General features: G+C 39.0%; 2 protein-coding genes across 5 annotated transcripts in view; one reads left to right on the forward strand and one right to left on the reverse strand.

Moving 5' to 3' along the window:
• LOC108585468 overlaps positions 1 to 18,530 on the reverse strand; it is a 63,795-nt gene extending 45,265 nt beyond the window's left edge. Inside the window, exons 1-3 of one of the 4 annotated variants that reach the window (XM_017957950.3) lie at positions 18,106 to 18,530; positions 17,456 to 17,563; positions 15,675 to 16,449 (exon numbers count right to left, since the gene is read on the reverse strand). In XM_017957950.3, the coding sequence (XP_017813439.2) occupies positions 16,367 to 16,449; positions 17,456 to 17,563; positions 18,106 to 18,499 (585 nt within the window). In that variant the 5' untranslated portion in view covers positions 18,500 to 18,530 and the 3' untranslated portion in view covers positions 15,675 to 16,366. Of the gene's footprint in view, positions 1 to 15,674; positions 16,450 to 17,455; positions 17,564 to 18,105 lie in introns of those variants that run through there. The other 3 variants (XM_017957949.3, XM_017957948.3, XM_017957951.3) reach the window with 3 other exon arrangements.
• Positions 18,531 to 19,158: 628 nt separating this feature from the next.
• LRRC1 (leucine rich repeat containing 1) overlaps positions 19,159 to 20,801 on the forward strand; it is a 129,483-nt gene continuing 127,840 nt past the window's right edge. Inside the window, exon 1 of the mRNA XM_003897751.5 lies at positions 19,159 to 19,588. Within this exon, the coding sequence (XP_003897800.1) occupies positions 19,430 to 19,588 (159 nt within the window). The 5' untranslated portion in view covers positions 19,159 to 19,429. The remainder of the gene's footprint in view (positions 19,589 to 20,801) is intronic.

Raw genomic sequence — 20,801 nt, forward strand, 5'->3', positions numbered from 1 at the left:
ACTCTCCCTGCCTCTGCTCCCAGCCCTGTTCATTTGCCTCAGACAATCTTATCTAACAAACACTGTACTTTTGTTTTTACCCCTTTTTCCTTTTCTTATATTCTCTGTCTCCTTGTTTTCCCTCAACTTTTGCCCAATTATAATAGGGGAATATTTTTTCCTCCCCTAAAAAATCACTCACTGATGAACATTAAAAAATAGTGTTAGTAATTACACATTTATCAAGAGAATCAATTTTGGAGAGAAAACAGTAACAATAGTATTATTGGCTGTGAATGTCTGTTAAATGCTTGCTATATACCTGACTCTGCCAAGCAATTATGTGCATTGCCTAACTTAATCAGTACAGATAAGAAAACGATGGTGCGAGAAGTAACTTGCCCAAGCCACAAAGCTGGTAACTGGTCTGATCCAGATCTTGACTTCTCCCAGGGGTAACAGGGAGGCTGAGTTGCTAATTTCCAGTATAATCCTCTCTGTGGGGTTTTTCCTTCATCCCCTCACACATTACAAGGAGAATGAGATGTTGCTTTCTTCACATTCCTACAGCACTCTGCTCATACACTACTTCAGCTCTTATCACATAAAATGTTTGGTATGCATCTGAAAAGTTCAGCTGGGTACATTTTCACTCATTACCAGTGTTATAAACTATTTGATCCCCTTTTCATTGCAATTAGGGTTGTAATAGAAGTAGGAGCTTCAGGTTTAGATAGACTAGAGTTCAAAAGCTGGCATCTGCTACTTACTAGCTGTGTCATGCTGGGAAAATTTTTTAACCCTTCTGAATCTTAGCTTACTCATGTGTAGCATGAAGATAATGATACTTGTGCAATGGTGTAATGGGAATAAGCTAAGATATGTCTGTAAAGGGCCTGGCATTGTGTCTCACACAACATAGGTGCTCAGTGAGTACTTTTTATCTCTCTCCTGCCCACCTCGACTCTGATTCTCCCACTGCATCTTATATAGCATTTCAGCTATATTACATGTTATCTGATATGGTTTGCATTAGTTTTCTATTACTGCTCAACAAATTACCCAAACTTAGCAGCTTAAAATACAAACACTTATTATCTCAAATTTTCTTTGGGCCAGAGATCTGGGACCACCTTAGCTGGGTAGTTTAGGTCAATCTCTTATGAGGTTACAGTCAAGATGTCAGCTGGAGGTACAGTCATCTCAAGGCTCAACTGGGGGGAAAATCTGCTTCCAAGTTCACTGCCATTGCTGCTGAGATGCTTTAGGAGATCTGTGTCTTAGTTCATTTTTGCTATAAAGGAATAACTGAGGCTGGGTAATTTATAAAGAAAAGTTTTGTTTCTGTTTTTGTTTTTGTTTTGGCTCATGAGTCTGCATCTGTTGAGGGCCTCAAGCTATTTTCACTCAAGGAGGAAGGGGAAGAGGAGCCAGTGTGTGCAAATCACATGGGGAGAGAGAAAGTGAGAGAGAGGAGGTGCCAGGTTCTTTTCAACAATCAGTTCTGTGGGAACTAACAGTGAGAATTCTCTCATTCCTGTGAGAATGGCACAAAGCCATTCATAAGGGATTTGCTCCTACAATCCAAACACCTTCTGCCAAGCCCCATTTCCAACATTGGGGATCAAATTTCAACATGAGACTTGGTGGGGACAAGCAAACCATACCTGGATTATAACAATCTGCTCTAAGCTTACTCCTGTGGGCTTCTCTGTAGGGCTATCTCAGGACATGAAAGCTGGCTTTCCCCAGAGCAAGCAATCCAAGAGAGAGTGAGAGAGAGCACCCAAGATGGAAACCATAGCCTTTTTATAATTTGATCTTGAGAGTGACATTCCATGACTTTTACTGTATTTTATTCATTAGAAGTGAGTCAATAAGTCTGGCCAACACTCAAGGGGAGGGAATACTGCAAGAGCATAAATACCAAGAGGTGGAGATCACTAGGACCATTTAGAGTCTGCCTATACCACATGGTTTAAATAGTCTTACAGAGCTAACCTGAGGATTGTGAGCCAGCCAACCTCATTTCATAACTTGTTTTTTTTTTTTTTTTTGAGACAGAATCTCACTCTGTTGCCCAGCCTGGAGTGCAGTGGCATGATCTCGGCTCACTGCAGCCTCTGCCTCCTGGGTTTAAGTGATTCTCATGCCTCAGCCTCCCAAGTAGTTAGGATTACAGGCACGTGCCACCACACCCAGCTAATTTTTGTATTTTTAGTCGAGATGGGTTTCCACCATGTTGGCCAGGCTGCTCTCGAACTCCTGACCTCAGGTGATCCACCCGCCTCGGCCTCCCAAAGAGCTGGGATTACAGGCGTGAGCCACCATGCCTGGCCATCATCTCATTACCTTTTATAGAAAAGTTAGTCTTGCCTTTATAAAAGGGACTTACACATCTTGAGAATACAAATATTACTAAACTGGGTAACATGCTATACCAGTAATAGAATTTCAACACAATCTAAAAAATAATGATAATGATAATGGTGATAATGATTTCTTTTGCATAGAATTAGAAGTTATCACACTATCTTTCCATTCCTATTCTATGTAAAACTATATTTTTTCTTTGATTTATTTTTTTAAACTATTTCTTCTAAGGCGGTCCCCTTGGTACATTTTACACTTTCTTTTCTTTGGTCTGTAGACACACACACACCCAGCTTCCTTTCTCAGGGAGCACCAAAGGTCAGGTAGAAAGTCATGGAGAAATAAAAATACCACTTTCAGCCCTTATTGAAAGGGCAACTTGTTTGTTATTCCCAACTAAGCCACAGTGTGCTCCAATTATCTCCCCAGAGCAAAATGTCCTGCCTATGACTTATCTTGTTTCCTGTTCCCCCTTTCTCTTGCTGGCTGCCTTTAGTTATGGCACTGCCTAGTTGCATTAGTCTCTAGTTGCAACTAGACGCCTAGTTGCATCCCCTAAAGGGGATGAAATTGATCAAATTTGATATTTATATCCATTCAGGTTTATAATAAAGATTATGTAAATACTAAAGTATGTAAGATATAAGTAGCAAAACATATTTAAATATACATTAAATTTTTATTTTATAATTATGAAATATATATATATAGTACATATATATTAATCTCTAAGCAGGGTGTGTATATATAGTAGATCCAACAATAGAGATATGATATATCATGTTCTTCTATTTCTATGAATTACTGCGAACAAATTTTATTAGAGAAATAAAGTATCTATAACTTTCCATCCTCAACAAATTCTGCTTTTGCATCATTCTTTCTCAGTAGAAAGAAATAAGAAGCCAGATGAATATACAAAAAAAGGAGGATAAGGGACTATGGACAGGTGAATATATATTCTGAGATAAATGAATTTGACAATGACAGCTACTTTGGGAACAGGGAAAGAAGAATAACAATGGGATACTGATCATGAATCATAAAAGAAAATGTTACAAAAATGAAACTTGATAGGATAATTTACTTGTGGCGGACTTTATGTCATTTACTTATGCTGAAATGTATTCCTAGCAGAATGTTTTGAGGAAGAAGAAGAGTTAGAGGCTTTTAAGACTTGTCAGGGAACTTACATCCATCTGCTCTTGTTGGAGATGCACAGATGAGGAATAAATGAGGAAAATCCTATGAGGTTCAATGCTATTTTGTTGAAGTGCCAAGACTGAGACTCACTGAATTCATAATTCAGTGGCTTTTATTAATAATTGTACTTTCTTTCCTTCTTTCTTTTTTTTTTTTTTAGAGTTAAGGGTCTTGCTATGTTGCCCAGGCTGGATTTTAATTCCTGGGCTTAAGGATCCTCCTACCTCAGCTTCCCAAGTAGCTGGGACTACTGGTGCATTCCACCACACCCAGCTAATAATTCTACTTTATATCCTGCAAGAGAATTGGTTTAAGTTTTTACTTACAAATGTCAAGTTTCTTATTTTCTACATTGCTTAAGACATTAAAAAATCTGAAATAAGCCTGTCAAGTGAACTTTCCTTATATCCCATGTGAAAATTATACTTTTAATGTAAATTTTCCCCAATTCTTGTGATACAGCATGTTTGAGAAAGATCAAAACTGTCTGGTATCAGTTCACATAGTGATTGGCTTAGGACTTGCAAAGAGTAGTATCTTCACAGGTATTGGTTGAACTATTCTTTTTTTTTTTGAGACAGAGTCTCGCTCCTTTACCCAGGCTGGAGTGCAGTGGCATGACCTCGGCTTACCACAACCTCCATGTGCTGGGTTCAAGCAATTTTCCTGCTTCAGCCTCCCCAGTAGCTGGGACTACAGGCGTGCACCACCACGCCCAGCTAATTTTTGTGTTTTTAGTAGAGATGGGGTTTCCCCATGTTGACCAGGCTGGTCTCAAACTCATGACCTCAAGTGATCTGCCTGCCCTGCCCTCCCAAAGTGCTGGGATTACAGATGTGAGCCACTGCACCCAGCCTGGTTGAACTATTCTCAGACAACATAATGTCATATTGATGTGTAACATGTCATTGGTGCAGATTATAACTGAAGAAACTACATGAAGTCCACACTACTGAATTCACCTAGAACTAAGGCCAGTGTATCCCACCAAACCTGCATCCTAAGATCCACTCATACAAGTAAGTCTTTCCCGATGAAACTTACTCCGTAAAATTAGAAGAAGAGACTTTTTCACCAAATGCTTAGAAATCAACATAGGAACACATCAGACATGAAAAATCAAGGACACATTACTCTTCCAAAGAAAAACAGTAATTTTACAATAACAATAATAGGCAAATACATGAAATGCCAGAAAAAGAACTTTTTAAAAATCTTTAAGAATTTCAGTGAGATACAAGAAAATATAAACAGACAATTTAACAAAATGAGGAAAATAATTCATGATTTGAATGAGATATTCAACAGAGATCAATATCATAAAAAAGAACAAAAAAAAATCCCAAAGCTGAAGAATTCAATAAAGGAAATAAAAAAATACAACTAAGAGGTTCAACAACAGATGAGACCAGAAGAAAGAATTTCTGAACTTGAAGATGGGTATTTTGAAATAATAAAAGAAGGCCAAAAAAAAAAAAAAAAAAAAAAAAAAAGTGAAGAAAGCCTACAGAACTTACGGGATACAAGTAAGTGAACAAATGTTGTTGGTATTATGGGTGTTCCAGAAGGAGAAAACATGGAAAAAGGTGAGGAAAACATATTTCGTGAGATAATAACCGAAAACTTCCCAAGTCTTGGGAGAAAGACCAACATTCAGGTCCAGGAAGCTCAATGAACCCCAAATGGATTAAACCTGAACATATCCTCTCTGAGGCAGATTATAGTAAAACTGTCAAGAGTGAAAGACAAAGAAAGAATTTTAAAGGCAACAAGATAAAAGTTTTGAGTCACATATATGAAAATCTCCATTAGATTTTTCAGCAGGAATTTTAGAGACCAAGAGAGAATGAGATGATATATTCAAAGTAGTGAAAGAAAAATACTTGGCAGGCACAAACATTATACCCAGCAAAGCCATTCATCATAAAAGAAGAAAATGAAATATTTCATAAACAAGCAAAAACTAATGGAAATCATCACCATTAGATCAATTTTTTAAGAAATACCCAAAGGAGTCTTACATCTAGAAATGAAAAAAACAATAACCACCACCATGAAAACATGAGAAACTATAAAACTCAATGCTAGAGCAGATACATAAAGGAGAAAGGGAAGGAATCAAAACTCGTCACTACAGAAAACTACCCAATAGTAAAAATAAACAATAGGAGAGGAAGTAAGGAACAAAGGATACACACACACACACACAAACCTAGAAAACAATCAATAAAATGACAATATTAAGTCCTCACCTATCAATAATAACCTTGAATATAAATGGATTAAATTCCTCATTTAAAAGATATAGACTGGCTGAATAATAATAATAAAACAAGACCGAACTATATGCTGCCTAAAAGAAGCTCACCTCATCTTTAAGGACAATCACACTGAAAGTGAAGGGCTTAAATAAAAAATATTCCATAAAAATAGAAACTAAAAGCAAAAGCAAGCAGGAGTAGCTATACTTAGACAAAACAGACTTCAAGTCAAAAGCTGTACGAAGAGACAAAGACATTACATAATAATAAAGGGATTGACTCAGCAAGAGAATATAATAATTGTAAATGTATATGTGCCCCAAACTGGAGCACTCAGATATATAGAGCAAATATTATTAGATCTAAAAGGAGAGACAGACTCCAATACAATAACAATTGAGAACTTCAACACCCACTCTCAGCACTGGATCGATCATCTAGACAGCAAATTAACAAAGAAATATTAGATATAAACTGCACCATAGATCAAATGGACCTAATAGACATTTTACTTAACATAGAACATTTTACTTAACAGCTGGTAAATACAAATCTTTTTCATCAGCACGTGGAACATTCTTCAGGACTATGTATTAGAACACAAAACAAATCTCAAAAAATTTTTAAAAATTAAAAACATATCTACTATCTTCTCAGACCACAATGGAATAAAACTAGAATTCAATAACAAAATGAACATTCAAAACTATACAAATATACGGAAATTAAATAACAGGCTCCTGAGTGACTAATGGATAGAGAAATTTAAATATTCCTTGAAATAAATAAAAATAAAAACACAATATACCAAACCTAGGGGACATGGCAAAAGCAGTATTAAGGGGCAAGTTTATAGCAATAAATGCCTACATCAAAAAACTACAAAGATCTCAAAAAAACAACCCAAAGGTACATCTCAAAGAACTAGAAAAGAAAGAAGAAAGTAAATCCCAAATTAGTAGAAGGAAAGAAATCAGAGAAGGAAAGATCAGAGCAGAAATTAATAAAATTGAGATTAAGAAGAAAAGTACAAAAATCACTGAAACAAAAAGTTGGGTTTTTTTGGAGAAGATAACCAAAACCAACAAACTATTAGCTAGATTCAGAAAAAAGAGAGATGGTCCAAATAAGTAAAATCAGAAATGAAAAAGGAGATGTCACAACAGATACCACAGAAATACAAAGAGTTACTAGAGAGTACTATGAATAAATACATGACAATAAATTAAAAAAAAAAGAAATAGATAATTTCCTGGACATAAATAATCTACCAAAATTCAACCAAGAAAAAACAGAAAACTCAAACAGGCCAATAACAAGTAACAAGATTGAGTCAGTAACAGAAAATCTCCCAACAAAGAAATGTCAAGGACTGGATGGCTTCACTGCTGAATTCTCCTGAATTTTTAATGAATTAGTATCAATTCTTGTCAAACTATTTCACAAAATGAAGCAGAAAATTTTTTTTCTAACTCATTTTATGAGGCCAGCATAACCCTGGTACCAAAAGCAGACAAGGGCACAACAAAAAAAGGAAACTATAGGCCAGTATTCCTGATAAATATAGACACAAAAATCCTCAACAAAATACTAGCAAATCCAAATCCAATCCAAGAACACATCAAAAAGATAATACACCATGGTCAAGTGTGACTTATCCCAGGAATACAAGGATGGTTCAATATATGCAAATCATTAAATGTTATACATCACATCAATGGAATGAGGGACTACTAAAAACCATATGATCATCTCAATAGATGCTAAAAAAGCACTTGATAAAATTCTACATCTGTTTATAATAAAAACTTTCAATCAACTAGGCAAAGAAGGAACATACCTCAAAATAATAAAGGCCATATATGACAAACTCACAGCTAACATCATATTAAATAGGGAAAAGCTAAAAGGTTTTCTTCTAAGAACTGGAAGAAGACAAATATGTCCACTTTCACCATGCTTATTCAACATAGTACTAGAAGTATTAGTCAGAACAATTAGTCATGAGAAAGAAATAAAAGGCATATAAATTGGAAAGCAGGAAATCAATTTGTCCTTGTTTGCAAATTCCATGATCTTATGTATAGAAAAACCTAAAGACTCTATCAAACAACAGAATAAAATAAATTCAGTAAAGTTGCAGGATATGAAATTAGTATAAAAAAGCAGCATTTCTGGCCGGGCGCAGTGGCTCAAGCCTGTAATCCCAGCACTTTGGGAGGCTGAGACGGGTGGATCACGAGGTCAGGAGATCAAGACCATCCTGGCTAACATGGTGAAACCCCGTCTCTACTAAAAAATACAAAAAAACTAGCTGGGCGAGGTGGTGGGTGCCTGTAGTCCCAGCTACTTGGGAGGCTGAGGCAGGAGAATGGCATAAACCCGGGAGGCGGAGCTTGCAGTGAGCTGAGATCCAGCCACTGCATTCCAACCTGGGCGACACAGCAAGACTCTGTCTCAAAAAAAAAAAAAAAAAGTAGCTTTTCCATACATGAAAAATGAACTAGCTGAAAATAAAATCAAGAAGGCAATCCCATTTGTAATTGCTACAAAAAGTAAAATACCTAGGAATAAATGTAATCAAGGTGGTGAAAGACTTTTATAAGGAAACTACAAAACACTGAAGAATGAAATTAATGAAGATACAAACAAATGGAAAGACATCTCAAGCTCATGGATTACAAGAATTAATATTGTTACAATGACAATACTACCCAAAGTAAACTACAGATTCAATGCTATCCCTACCAAAATGCCCAGGATATTCTTCACAGAAATACAAAAAGAAATCCTAAAATTTGTATGAAACCGCAAAAGACTCCAAGTAGCCAAACCAATACTGAGCAAAACAAACAAACAAACAAGAAAGCCAGCCAGCCAAGTTACAGGAATCACACTACTAGCCTTCAAAATATCTTACAAAGCGGTAGTAACCAAAACAGCATGATACTGGTGCAAAAATAGACACATAGACCAATGAAACAGAATAGATAACTCAGAAATTAATTCATGTATCTATGGCCAACTCATTACTGATGAAGGTGCCAATAAGGCACATTGGGAAAAGAAGAGTCTTTTCAATAAATGGTGCTGGAAACACTGAATATCCATATGCAGAAGAACAAAACTAGACTCCTACCTCTTAACCTATAAAAAAAATCCACTCAAAATAGATAGAAGACCTAAAAGTAAGACCCCCCAAAAAAATAAAGCTTCTGAAAGAAAACATAGGAGAAATGCTTCAGGACATTAGTTTGGGAAAAGATTTTATAAATAAGACCTTAATAGTGCAGGCACCAAAAGCAAAAATAAACAAATGGGATTATACTAAAGTACAAAGTGTCTGCACAGACAAAAACAACAACAATCAACAGAGTGAAAAGACAACCTACATAATGGGAGAAAATATTTGCAGACCATTCATTTGACAAGGGGATAATATCCAGAATATACAAGGAACTCAAACATCTCAGCAGCAAAAAACAAAGTTTAAAAATGGACAAATGATCTGAACAGACATTTCTCAAAAGACCTAGAAATGACCAACAAATCATGGTTAAAACTAACAAATATGATGTTAAAAAATGTTCATCATCACTAGTCATCAGGAAGATGCAAATCAAAACCACAATGAGGTATCATCTCACTCCAGTTAGGAGGGCTATTATCAAAAAGACAAAAAACAACAAATGCTGGCAAGGATGTGGAGAAAAGGGAACTCTATACACTGCTGGTGGGAATGTAAATTAGTACAGCCACTATGGAGAACAGTATGGCGATTCCTCAGAAAACTACAAATTGGACTACCATATGATCCAGCAATCCCACTACTGGGCTTTTATCCAAAGGAAAGGAAATCAGCATATTGGAAATACATCTGCATGTTTATTGCAGTAGTATTCACAATAGCTAACATATGGAATCACCCTAGATGTCCAACAACAGATGAATGGATAGAGAAAATGTGGTGTATATACACAGTGGAATACTATTAGGCCATAAAAAGAATAAAATCCTGTCACAGCAACTCCCTTCCTCCCTCCCTCCCTTTCTTTCTTTCTTGTTGCCCAGAGTGGAGTGCAGTGATGCGATCTCAGCTCATTGTAACCTCTGCCTCTCAGGTTCAAGCAATTCTCTTGCCTCAGCCTCCCAAGTAGCTGGGAGTACAGGCACATACCACCATGTATTTTTAGTAGAGATGGGGTTTCACCATGTTGGCCAGGCTGTTCTCAAACTCCTGACCTCAAGTGATCCACTCACCTCAGCCTCCCAAAGTGCTGGGACTACAGGTGTGAGCAATAATATATAGTTTCAAATAGCTAGAAGGAGGATATTGAATGTTCCCAACACAAAGAAATGCTAAATGTTTGAGATGATGCCCATGCTAATTACCCTGATTTGATCACTATATGTGTATGGAAACACCACTTTATACTCCATAAATATGTACAATTACTGTATCAATTAAAAAATTAAGTTTAATTTTTAAAAGGTGAATACAGTTACACTTAGCTTTGTACATTAGAAATGTACCCACAAAATTGTATGCAACTTAATTTTTTGGTAAATAAAATTGTTTCAGTTGCATTAAAATAATGATCCATTGAAACCTTTTAGTAAATCTTTTTGGTAAAGCAACAAATCCTAGGACAACAAGAATCATCTCTGCATTGAAAATTGCCATGAGATTACCTATCTTCATGCTTGATTTTGCTTAAAACAGGACATATCTGTAGAGTTGCCTTCCTATAAATTAATTTGACTTGTCTCAATGATGGATTTATAATAATATCAGATACTGACATTTCCACCCAAACTCTCTTAATTTTTACCTCCTTTAAGGTGCTATAATTAATGCAATGTATTTGTTTATAAGCTCCTCACATATTAATAAAAACTTTAAAATAAATTGATGTTCTTTGAAAACATTTCTCCCTTGTATTTCATGGGAAGAAAACAGCAAATAAAGTAGATTTGTCAGTTGACCCAGTAATAGAAAATAGTATGAATAAATTAGAATTGCAGAGATTTCTGCAATTCTGAAATAAATGATTGAATGAAGCCTGAATATTATACTTTTAAAAATATATGCTGATCTGATCTTTATTGTTTTATTAGTAACATAAATAAACTATCGTGGTATGCTTAAACAGTGAAATGTTTTTGTTAGCCTGAAAGTTAATAGTTTTCTTTATTTCTTTTAAGACAGCATTATTAATAACATATTATTTCAAGTGGACTAGGCCTAAAAAGTATCTTCTTCTCCAGTCAAGTTTGCATGAACTTTATAGAGAGTGCTAACTTGACTGGAGAAATAGGAGATCTTTCAGGCTTATGTTAGTTAACTGATCAACATACTTTGATCACTAATGGTCTTTGAATTGTTTGAATGACAGTGCTCAGTAGAGTGGTTTCAATCATAGGTATCATTTTTACTTATTACTAAGTAGACCTTGACCTTCAGTGAAAACAGTGTCTATATTGATGTAGTTTATATTATAGGAAATGTTACTATAAAATAAGAGTAACATAAGAAGAGACACAGCTATATGATTTTCTTAAACCTTTTGTGGATGAAGGTGAAAAATAAATGAGGCATCTATGTTTACTTAAATGATTAACAAGTACATTTTGATCAGATGAGGCAATGTATGCTAATGTGCTCTTTTTAAACGATAAAGCATTACACAAATGTAAAGCATTGCCACAACCGGAGGAAGTCCTGTTTGTGAGCTGCCTCTAAGCTTCACCTGAGACATTCCTGTTTTATCGAAGAAGGAGACCATGAGGCTGAGGCAGAGGCCTGGAAAAAGATGGATTCAGTGGCAGATACCTGGTTTTCATTTGGCTTCTTTGATATAGTCTCTTTCCTCTTGAAATACTTTACAGTCACATATCAACTGATATGATAATTTATATATTGTTTACATAAACAATGTACTCACTTGATAGGCTTTCTTTTGGCTGGTAACTGAGCAAAGAGTACTGGCAATTAATAATGCCTAATGTGTTGTGTTCTGCAGTATAGAAAACTTTTTCCATTACATTAACCCATAATCCTCTCAATAATCATTTGAAGGTGGCATTTTTCATGCCTTTGTAGAAATAAAGAATATTAGAGTTAAATATAATTCACCCAAGATCTCATCCCTAGTAGTGGCAGATCCAAAAATTCAATGCAAAATCATGAGTTCTTTATACCACCCCACACTGCAGGTAGTTTTGGCTCACTGCCACTAAGGCAAAATGCTGTTCAATATTTGACTCATCATTAGCACCTTTATAAGGAGATTGAGAAAAACAGAAAAGCAGAAAACTCAAATTGCTCATTTGTAACTCCTATGAATGGAGGGGTAGATTAAAATCTTAGTAATAAGAAAATTTGGATTGTCCATATACTGTTATAATCTGTGAAGCTACATGAACAAATGATTACAATTTATAAAAAACAACTGAGTGGTTACTACATGACCAACTCTCCCACAGATAACAATTATAATGCTGAACAAAATGCAAAAATCAACTATCTGAAGGTACTGGAGAATGGCCAAAATCAAGCAGAAACTGAAGGAAAATCTGTACTAGGAAGAAGAGTGAATTTTCTGTTTTTATGACTCTGACAAGCATACACTAGTCTCTATCACATAGATCAGCTAAAACTCATATTTAGAGCAATCTGGCTCAATGTATCATACATCAGAGTTGGGGTGACAAAACCTCAGACAGGATTGAGTGAGAACAGAAGCTCCAGATTCTGCATATAAATACTCCAAATATTTGACTGACCTCTAAATTATGCATGTGTAGTTCAGCTTTTAAGCAACCTAATTAAGAATAAAATAACTGAACACAAATTTCAGCTGCCATGTACCACAGAGAAAATAAGAGTTTGTTGTTTTATTTCATTCAAGCTAACAGGCTGCTAAAACAAAACAAAACAAAAAATAAACATTCTTTGGAGGACTATAACAGAATCCAGAGATTTTATTATTTACAATATCCAGGACATAACCCAAAATTACTAGGTATATGAGGAGACAGAAAAATGTGACCTATACTTAAAAGAAAACGCAATCAAGGCAGAATGACTCTAAGATGACCCAGGTTTCAGAATTTGCCTACAGAGTTTAAAGCAGTGATTATAACCTTAATCAAATACGTAAAGGAACATAAACTCTTAATAAATGAACACATAGGAAATCTCAGCAGAGAAACAGAAACTATATAAAAAAAGAACCAAATGGAAATTTCAGAACTGAAAAATACACCATCTGAAATTGCATTTCTGATGGGCTTAATAGCAGTTTGAAGATGATAGAAGAACCAGTAAACTTGAAGCTGGAACAGTATATATTATCCAATCTGGAAAACAGAGAGAAAAATATTAGGGAAAAAAGAAGCAGAACCTCAAAAATATGTGGGACAATATCAAGAGGTCTAACATTTTAAAAATTGAAGTATTAAAAGGAAAGAAGAGAATGGGCAAAAAAAATGTGAAGAAATAATGGCTGAAAATGTTCTAAATTTGGTGAAAGTTATAAATTTACAGATTCAATAAGCTCAGCAAACCATAATCAAGATAAATATAGATATATAATAATTAAACTGCTAAAAACCAAGAATACAGAGAAAATCTTAAAAGCAGCCAGAGAAAATGATACATTACATACAAATTAGGTCCAATTTGAGTTGTTGCTGACTTCTCATAAGAAATCATTAGAAAATGGATTATTTTTAGAGTGCTGGGGGAAAAAAAAAACAGTAAACCTGTCAATCCAGAACTGTATATCTACTGAAAATATCTATAAAGAATTAAGGTACAATAAAGACATCTGCAGATAAATCTTTAACAAACTTCCAGGCAAAGAGACATGATACAAGATAGAAATGAAGAGCACTATTTCCTCTTATTTCCTTAAAATAAAAAAGAATTTTAAAAGAAAATACATAAAATTTTGTGTGCGGTTTATAACATATAAATGTAATCGGCATACAAATTGTAACATAAAGCACCAGAGAGTTGAAAAACAGACATAGATAATTGCAAGGATCATATGCAAGGGTTTATATGAATTGGTATATTTACTCTAACTGGACTATGAAAATTTAAGGATGCATATTATATTCCCTAGAGCAACCATGATAGCTAGAAAGCCAATAGATAAGGAGAGATTATAAAATATATTTATTTACTTAAAAGATGTCAAAAAAAGGAGGAACAGAGGAAAAAAATCAGATAGTATACACGGAAAACAAATAATAAAAGAATAGATTTAAGTCCAAATCATCTGATAATTATATGAAATGTAAATGGATTAAACATTTCCACTAAAAAGCAAGGGATGGGGATAGACTTTCAACTTAAATAGTAATACGAATCAAAGAGATTTTAGGGTAATGACTTTAGTTCTGATCATAAACATTGCTGACTTCTAAACTAATGTATCCATGTAATTCTGTAGGCTCTCAGGTTTCTCAAATTGTTTGAGTGTAGGCTTCTCTTATAGCAGGGATATATAATCTTTAGAAAATATCCATAAACTCAACCTTGGAGAATCATGAGTTGGGATCTGAGTGCTTCTTCTCTGAGAGAGGGCTTTGGGATTCATATACAAATCGATCTGTCTTTCTATTATCCAGATTTGTATATCATTAAGATTTAATTTGCTATTTAACCTGTTATATAAATACCTCAGAGGGTCACTCAAATAATCTTTTATAGGGCAAAAGGTCATCCTCTCTAGATTGAGAACAAAAGCTGTTTTACACTACAATAGTACTGATTTATAAGTTCCTTGATAGCTGCCTTTCTTTCAGTAAGACTGAAAGCCCTGTCTTGTTCTTTTTTGTCTCTCCAGCAAATTAACCCAGTGCCTTGCATGTAGTGAACACGTAAATATTTATTGAGCAACTAATACAACACGACTAACCCTAGATGTAATTTACAACTACTTGTTGGATACATTCACCTGTATACTTTTTAATTTTTAAAATTAATTTTACTGATATATACATTTTATATAATAAATGTTTCCTATTTTAAGTATACAGTCTGATGAATAATGTATACACCCACATAACTACACCACAATCAAGATATATAATATTTCCATCTCCCACTTCCCCTACAAATTCCCTGGTTTTCATCACCAATCTTTATCACCACAATCCTTCCTACAACCCAACTAACAGGTTCTAGGCCACTGATTCAGGTTGTGTCACTTTATGTTAGTTTGCATTTTCCAGAATTTTATATACATGGGATCATATAGTATGTACTCTTTTGTGTCTGGCTTTTGTACAACATAGTTTTTGCCATTTATGCACATTGTTACATGTATTAATGGCTTGCCCCTTTTCATTGAATGCTAGTCCATTGTTTCACTATACTACACTGTATCCATCTGTTGATGAATATTTGGATTGTTTCCAGTTTGGGGCTATTATTAACAAAACTGCTCTCCACATTTGTAAACAATCCTTACTTGGACATATGTTTTCACTTTTTCTTGTGCAGATACCTAGGAGTAGAATGGCTAGATCATCAGGGCAGGCATATGATTACAATAAACTGCCAAATTGTTTTACAAAGTGGTTTTACCATTTTACACTTCTATCAGCAATGTATGAATTCCAGTTGCTCCATTTTTTAAAATTTTTTTGAGATAGTATCTTGCTCTGTTGTCCAGGCTGAGTGCAGTGCCCAGCTCACTGCAGCCTCGAACTAACTAGGAGACTCAAGTGATCCTTCCACCTCAGCCTTCTGAGTACCTGGGACTCCAGGCACATGCCACTATGCCGGGCTAATTTATTATTTTTTGTAGAGATGGGTGTCTTCCTATGTTGCCCAGGCTGGTCTTGAACTCCTGGCCTCAAGCGATCCCTCCACCCCATTCTGCCTTGGCCTCCCAAAATGTTGGAATCGTAGGTGTCAGCCACTCTGAGGGCTAAGTTGCTCTGTATCCTTCAGTGACATTTGGTATTGTCTTTTTTTTTTTTTTTTTTTTTTTAATTTTAAGTCATTCTAGTGGTTAGGTGGTGGTATCTCACATTAAAATTCACATGCCCAAACCTCTGAATCTCCATTTTGACCCTATCTTACAAGCTAACATTTTGGACTTTCACAAAAAAAAAATTAATGACATCATGCTCAAAAAATTAATGACAATGCAACAACAGACCACTAAGTGTTTATCATTCTCCTACCTTTAGAGAGTAAGCTTCATGAGGTTAAGACCTATCTTGTTTTTTCTTACATTTCTAGTATCTAGCACAATGCCTGGTACATAGTATGTACCTTTATTAGTTATTTGTTGCTGTGTAATAAATTACTCCAAATCTTAGCAGTTCACAGCAAAAAACATTTATTGTCTCACATAATTTCTGAGGTGCAAGAGTGGGGAGCAGCTTAGCTGAGTGGTCCTGAGTCAGAGGCTATCATGAGGTTTTAGTCAAGCTATCAGCTGGTGCAGCAGTCACTTGAAGGCTTGACAAGGGCTGGAGAATTGGCTTCCAAGATAGCTCACTCACATGACTACTGCCAAGAATCATCAGTCCCTTGCTAGTTGTCCCTTGCTAGTTGCCAGCTGCAATTCTTTGGCACGTGGAGCTCTAGATTTGCTCAGCGTGGCAGCTGGTTTCCCCAAAGTGAGTGTGATTGGAGAGAAAAAGGTTGGTTACAGGGACCAACCAGGAAATGGTGGATGTTGCCCCCAACTTCCTGGAGGCTGGCAAATAAAGTGCATAATGAATATTTATTGATTAAAGTAATATGTGTCTGATACTCTACTAAGCATCTCATATCTTTCATTTCATTTAATCCAGATAACAATCCCATGAACCATTATCCTCATTTGAGATATGGTAAAACTGAGGCTTATAAAAGTTAAGTCAACTGTCAATTTCTACAAAGCTAGTGGCATAATAAGAGTTCAAACACAAATCTCTTTAGCTCAAAGGCTGTGAAAACATGCTTCACAGTATAAATGAATAAAAGAATTACATTATTCTAAGAATAAATTGATTTAGGTGGTCTTTTAAACTTTGTTTAAATTGAGTCAAACTCATTTGTATGTGGCGGAAGAAACTAGATGTTATATCAGGTGGGAAACCCTAAAATTCTTCAGGTGAATAAAAAGTTAATTGCTTCCCTATTCTGTAGTTGACAAGGTGTTGTTTCATTTTTTCTCTCTTACTATGCTGTTTCAAATTCTTGGCAGATCCTTGGAAACAAGGAAAGTCAAGAATTCGCCTACTGACTACCCACAGAATTAAATCAACAAAAACTGTTGATCATTGACTGTGCATATGGCATTGTGGCAGATTCCCCGATCTACAAAGCAAGTGAGACAGTATCTGTTGTTCAAGAGGTCACAATCTCTTTCGAATTAAGCTGATACAAAAATAATAACACAGAGAAACTGAAGCATCATGGAGAGGCACACAAGGAATGCTTATTGAAGTTTGAATTTTTAAAAGACTGGACACGTCTTTAAAATACATTTGGTGTTTGTTAAAATAATCTAGTGTGATAATCTCTGGAAATCAACATTAGATTAAATGGAGGGAGCCAGCCTTCTTTAATTTTTTTTTTTTTTTTTTTAAGCGGTTGGAAAACTTGAAGACGGGGACTTACTAACCTTTCCACATGCCTCTGTCAGGAAGGGTGGCAGAAATGAGCTTCATATGTGTTTCTGGAATGCAAGAATGTAGAAAGTGGGGTGGAGGTTCAAAGTCCAGGTAGCCCTCTGTGAGAATGCAGGAATCAAATCAGGACAAACAAAAGAGAGGGAGAAGTGGGTAGGGCAATGGAGTTTAGGCATTGACTGGAATGAGAGTTAAGGTGATAACGCTGGGGTAGAAATGAAAGTCAGACCCCTCCTTACGGACTGGGAAGAAAGGAGCCCTCCTAGCAGAGTTGAAAAGACCAAGTGTCCTCTTCTCCATTTCACCGGGGAAACCCTCCTGTGCCCAGTTGTAAGATATGGGAGAATCTATGGAGCCAATGGAGAGTCTAATGCAAAAACTAGTTTCCGACTAAACTTTGTCTTGGCCACTGAGCATGCTCAGCTTTGTCTTCTATAGAAAAGTGAACTCCGTGGCTCCAGATTTTAGCTATAGCAGCTGGAGGGCGGGAGTGAGGGTGGGAGAGCCAGCGTGGCAGCGTGGCAGAGGCCACAGGTGGAATCTGGAGTTTGAGTATGCTTGAAAGGGAAAGTGTGGAACGAAGGGGCGGTCGGGTGGGGAGTCAGAGGAGCCCCCGAGGAAATGATTCATCATTGTTACTGACCTTGACTTGAGCAACCCTTCATGAAAGGAGAAAATCTTGTTATTCGGAGATGGGGATTGTGTTGCAAACAGTTACAGGTGAAGAGGGGCAGCTCAGGATTCCGGCCGTGGTCCGCTGGAATGAGTCGGGGCGAGGGAATGGTCGTTATAACCCAATAGTGAGCCTCCCGGTTCATCCGGGCTGGACGGGACCCGGGTTGCAGCAGAAAAGCAGGAGCTGTATGGAGGATGCTCACCTGGCAGCCTCGACCTGCCCCTCTTCGCTTGCTCCTCCCTCCGCACCAGCCCCCGCTAGTTGTCAGGGGCCAACATCTGGGCCGGGCTGGAACTGGCTCAGAAACTCGCTTTTGCCTGCTTATTTCTGCAGTTGGGCTCCTGGCCAGGTGCAACCACATCTATGAGACTCTCGCAGACTCTCAGACTCCTATGCCTTTGGTGGTACAGGGAGGAGGATTTACTGTCACTCACTGCATAAACCATGATCACCGGAGATGTGCTCCCAAGTTACAAAGCCTGCAGGCGGTGCCCGAGGACCAGAGGGCAGGGCAGGGGCCTGGCGCGGCCCGCTCACACTTCTGGAGCAGCCGTGAGCAGCGGGCACACGGGCAGCCACGAAAGCAGCAGCGAGGGCGGTGCAAACACCTCAAAACTACACCGAATCTCGTAGCGCCTGGCGCTCCAGGCGCGCAAGGTACGCTTTCGGGGCGGTCCTGTCTGACCCCGGAAGAGAAAGTTGTTTTGGGGAAGGGGAGCAAGGAGAGGAGTGCGAGTTAAATAAAACTAAGTATCAAAGTTGTTCTGCTCTGCTCAGGCCGCCTCTGCTCCGCCTTATCTTTGCCCCAAGTCCTTTCACAGTCTGCCTTCCTCAAAGGGCCCGACGCGCCCCCGTCCTAGCCGGAGTAAGCCGACCTGCAGCAGCCGGCCCGCAGGTCTGTGGACCCTCTTCGATCCAGGTCGCCGGGAAAACCCGGAGCGGAGCATCCCTCGGGCCGGGAAACGCCCTCGGCGCGCACCCACTGGTGCGCATGCTCAGTCCGCGCAGCTGCCGCGAGTAGGAAGCTCCGCGCGGCGGCGGGGGCGGCGACTGGAGGGTGGGAGGGGAGGCACCGGCTGGCGGGCGGGGGTGCAGGGACGGGGCAGGGGCTCCCGCCTGAGGTTCCTTGAAGCGCTTCCGACCGCGAAGCCGGGCGCGAGAAGCGAGCGAGCCCGAGAGCCAACAACGAGCGCGGAGAGGGCAGCGGGCTGAGCGGAGCCGCCGGGCAGAGCGGGCTCAGAGCCCGGGTCTCCGCCGCTCGGGACCCGGCTCGGCGGCGGCGGGGGCGGCGATGTTCCACTGCATCCCCCTGTGGCGGTGCAACCGTCATGTGGAGAGCATCGACAAGCGCCACTGCTCGCTAGTCTATGTCCCCGAGGAGATCTACCGCTATGCCCGGAGCCTGGAGGAGCTGCTGCTGGACGCCAACCAGCTCCGCGAGCTGCCCGAGGTAAGGGTCCGGCCTCACCTGCGCGCTCTGCTCTCGCCTGTTGTCCCTTCCGCTCTCTCGTCCCCTCTTCCACCTCCGGGTCCGGCGTGAAGGAACCGTCCCTCTTTTATGCATTCACCTGCTTCTTTCTCCCCGTGTCTCTTTACTTCCATCCTTTCCCAGTAAAAGTTCCTTTTCATTTTATTCAAAGTGGCCGAATATTTTCCGCGTAGTCACTGGGGCTCGTGCTATTGGAGAAACGTTCTGGACTGTTAAGTAACTTAGATCCATGTCTAGGTACTGACACCTGGCACTTGTGCCCGGGCAGGTGAGAAGCCGGGTGATTCGGGCTGTTTCCATTTGGAAGCTACAGAGCACAGCCTCCCGCCCCCCTCCACTCCCCGGGGTCGTTCCCCCACTAAGGGCCGGGCGCGCCTCTCCTTTGGTCGAGGCTTGTCCCAGAGGACCTTGTGACCTGGGCAGCGCTCAAGCGGGCCGCACTATCTCGGCATCTTGGGAGGAATGTGCTCCGTGCTTTATCGCGGGTGGGCTTGGCCGGCTGGCCTGCAGTGGCTACGGGGGTGGACGCAGGATGGGGGTAGGGGAGAGCTGGGCCTGGAGCGCTGGGGGCAGGTGCCCAGATGCCGGCCGCCCGGGCCCTGCCTGCGTGGACCTGTTGCGTGGTGGGAGCTGCGGTGAACGTCAGCAGAGGCTCTGCCCGCGGGCCAGCCTTGCAGCCTCCTTTCCCGGAGCGGCCACAGTCGTCCTGCCGACTTTCTGTCGTTGCAGTGATGCGCTATCTCTTCAAAGTTGTTTATGTAAATTGATCACTCCACTGCCGCCGAACTTGTCAAGTGACATGTGCTGATGGTGCTTTGACCGAGAGTAGGGGGACAGCGAACTTCCTTCGAGCTTGTCTCGGGAACTTAGCTAGAGTAACCCTTCAGGGGGAAGGTGTCTCAAACCCAGGTGTGTGCAGGAAGTCAGTGTGCAATAATCCAAAGGTGTGCAGGAAGTAGGGAGACTGCTGGGAGTCGGGGATCGGACCTGTGTAAGGGCTGAGCGTTGGAACGCAAACATCTTGCTTGTCCTTTAGTTAACACAAGCCAAATCATTGTCACAGAAACACTAGTCAAGTGTTCTGGCTTGTTAGAATGACCTGATACGTTCTCCAGCGCTGATGGAGCATTTAAACAATCAGAACTGTGTGTTTTTCTCAATATTTTAAGTGGTG

The sequence above is a fragment of the Papio anubis genome, chromosome 6 (genome assembly GCF_008728515.1).
Source record: "Papio anubis isolate 15944 chromosome 6, Panubis1.0, whole genome shotgun sequence".
Lineage (NCBI taxonomy): Eukaryota > Metazoa > Chordata > Mammalia > Primates > Cercopithecidae > Papio > Papio anubis.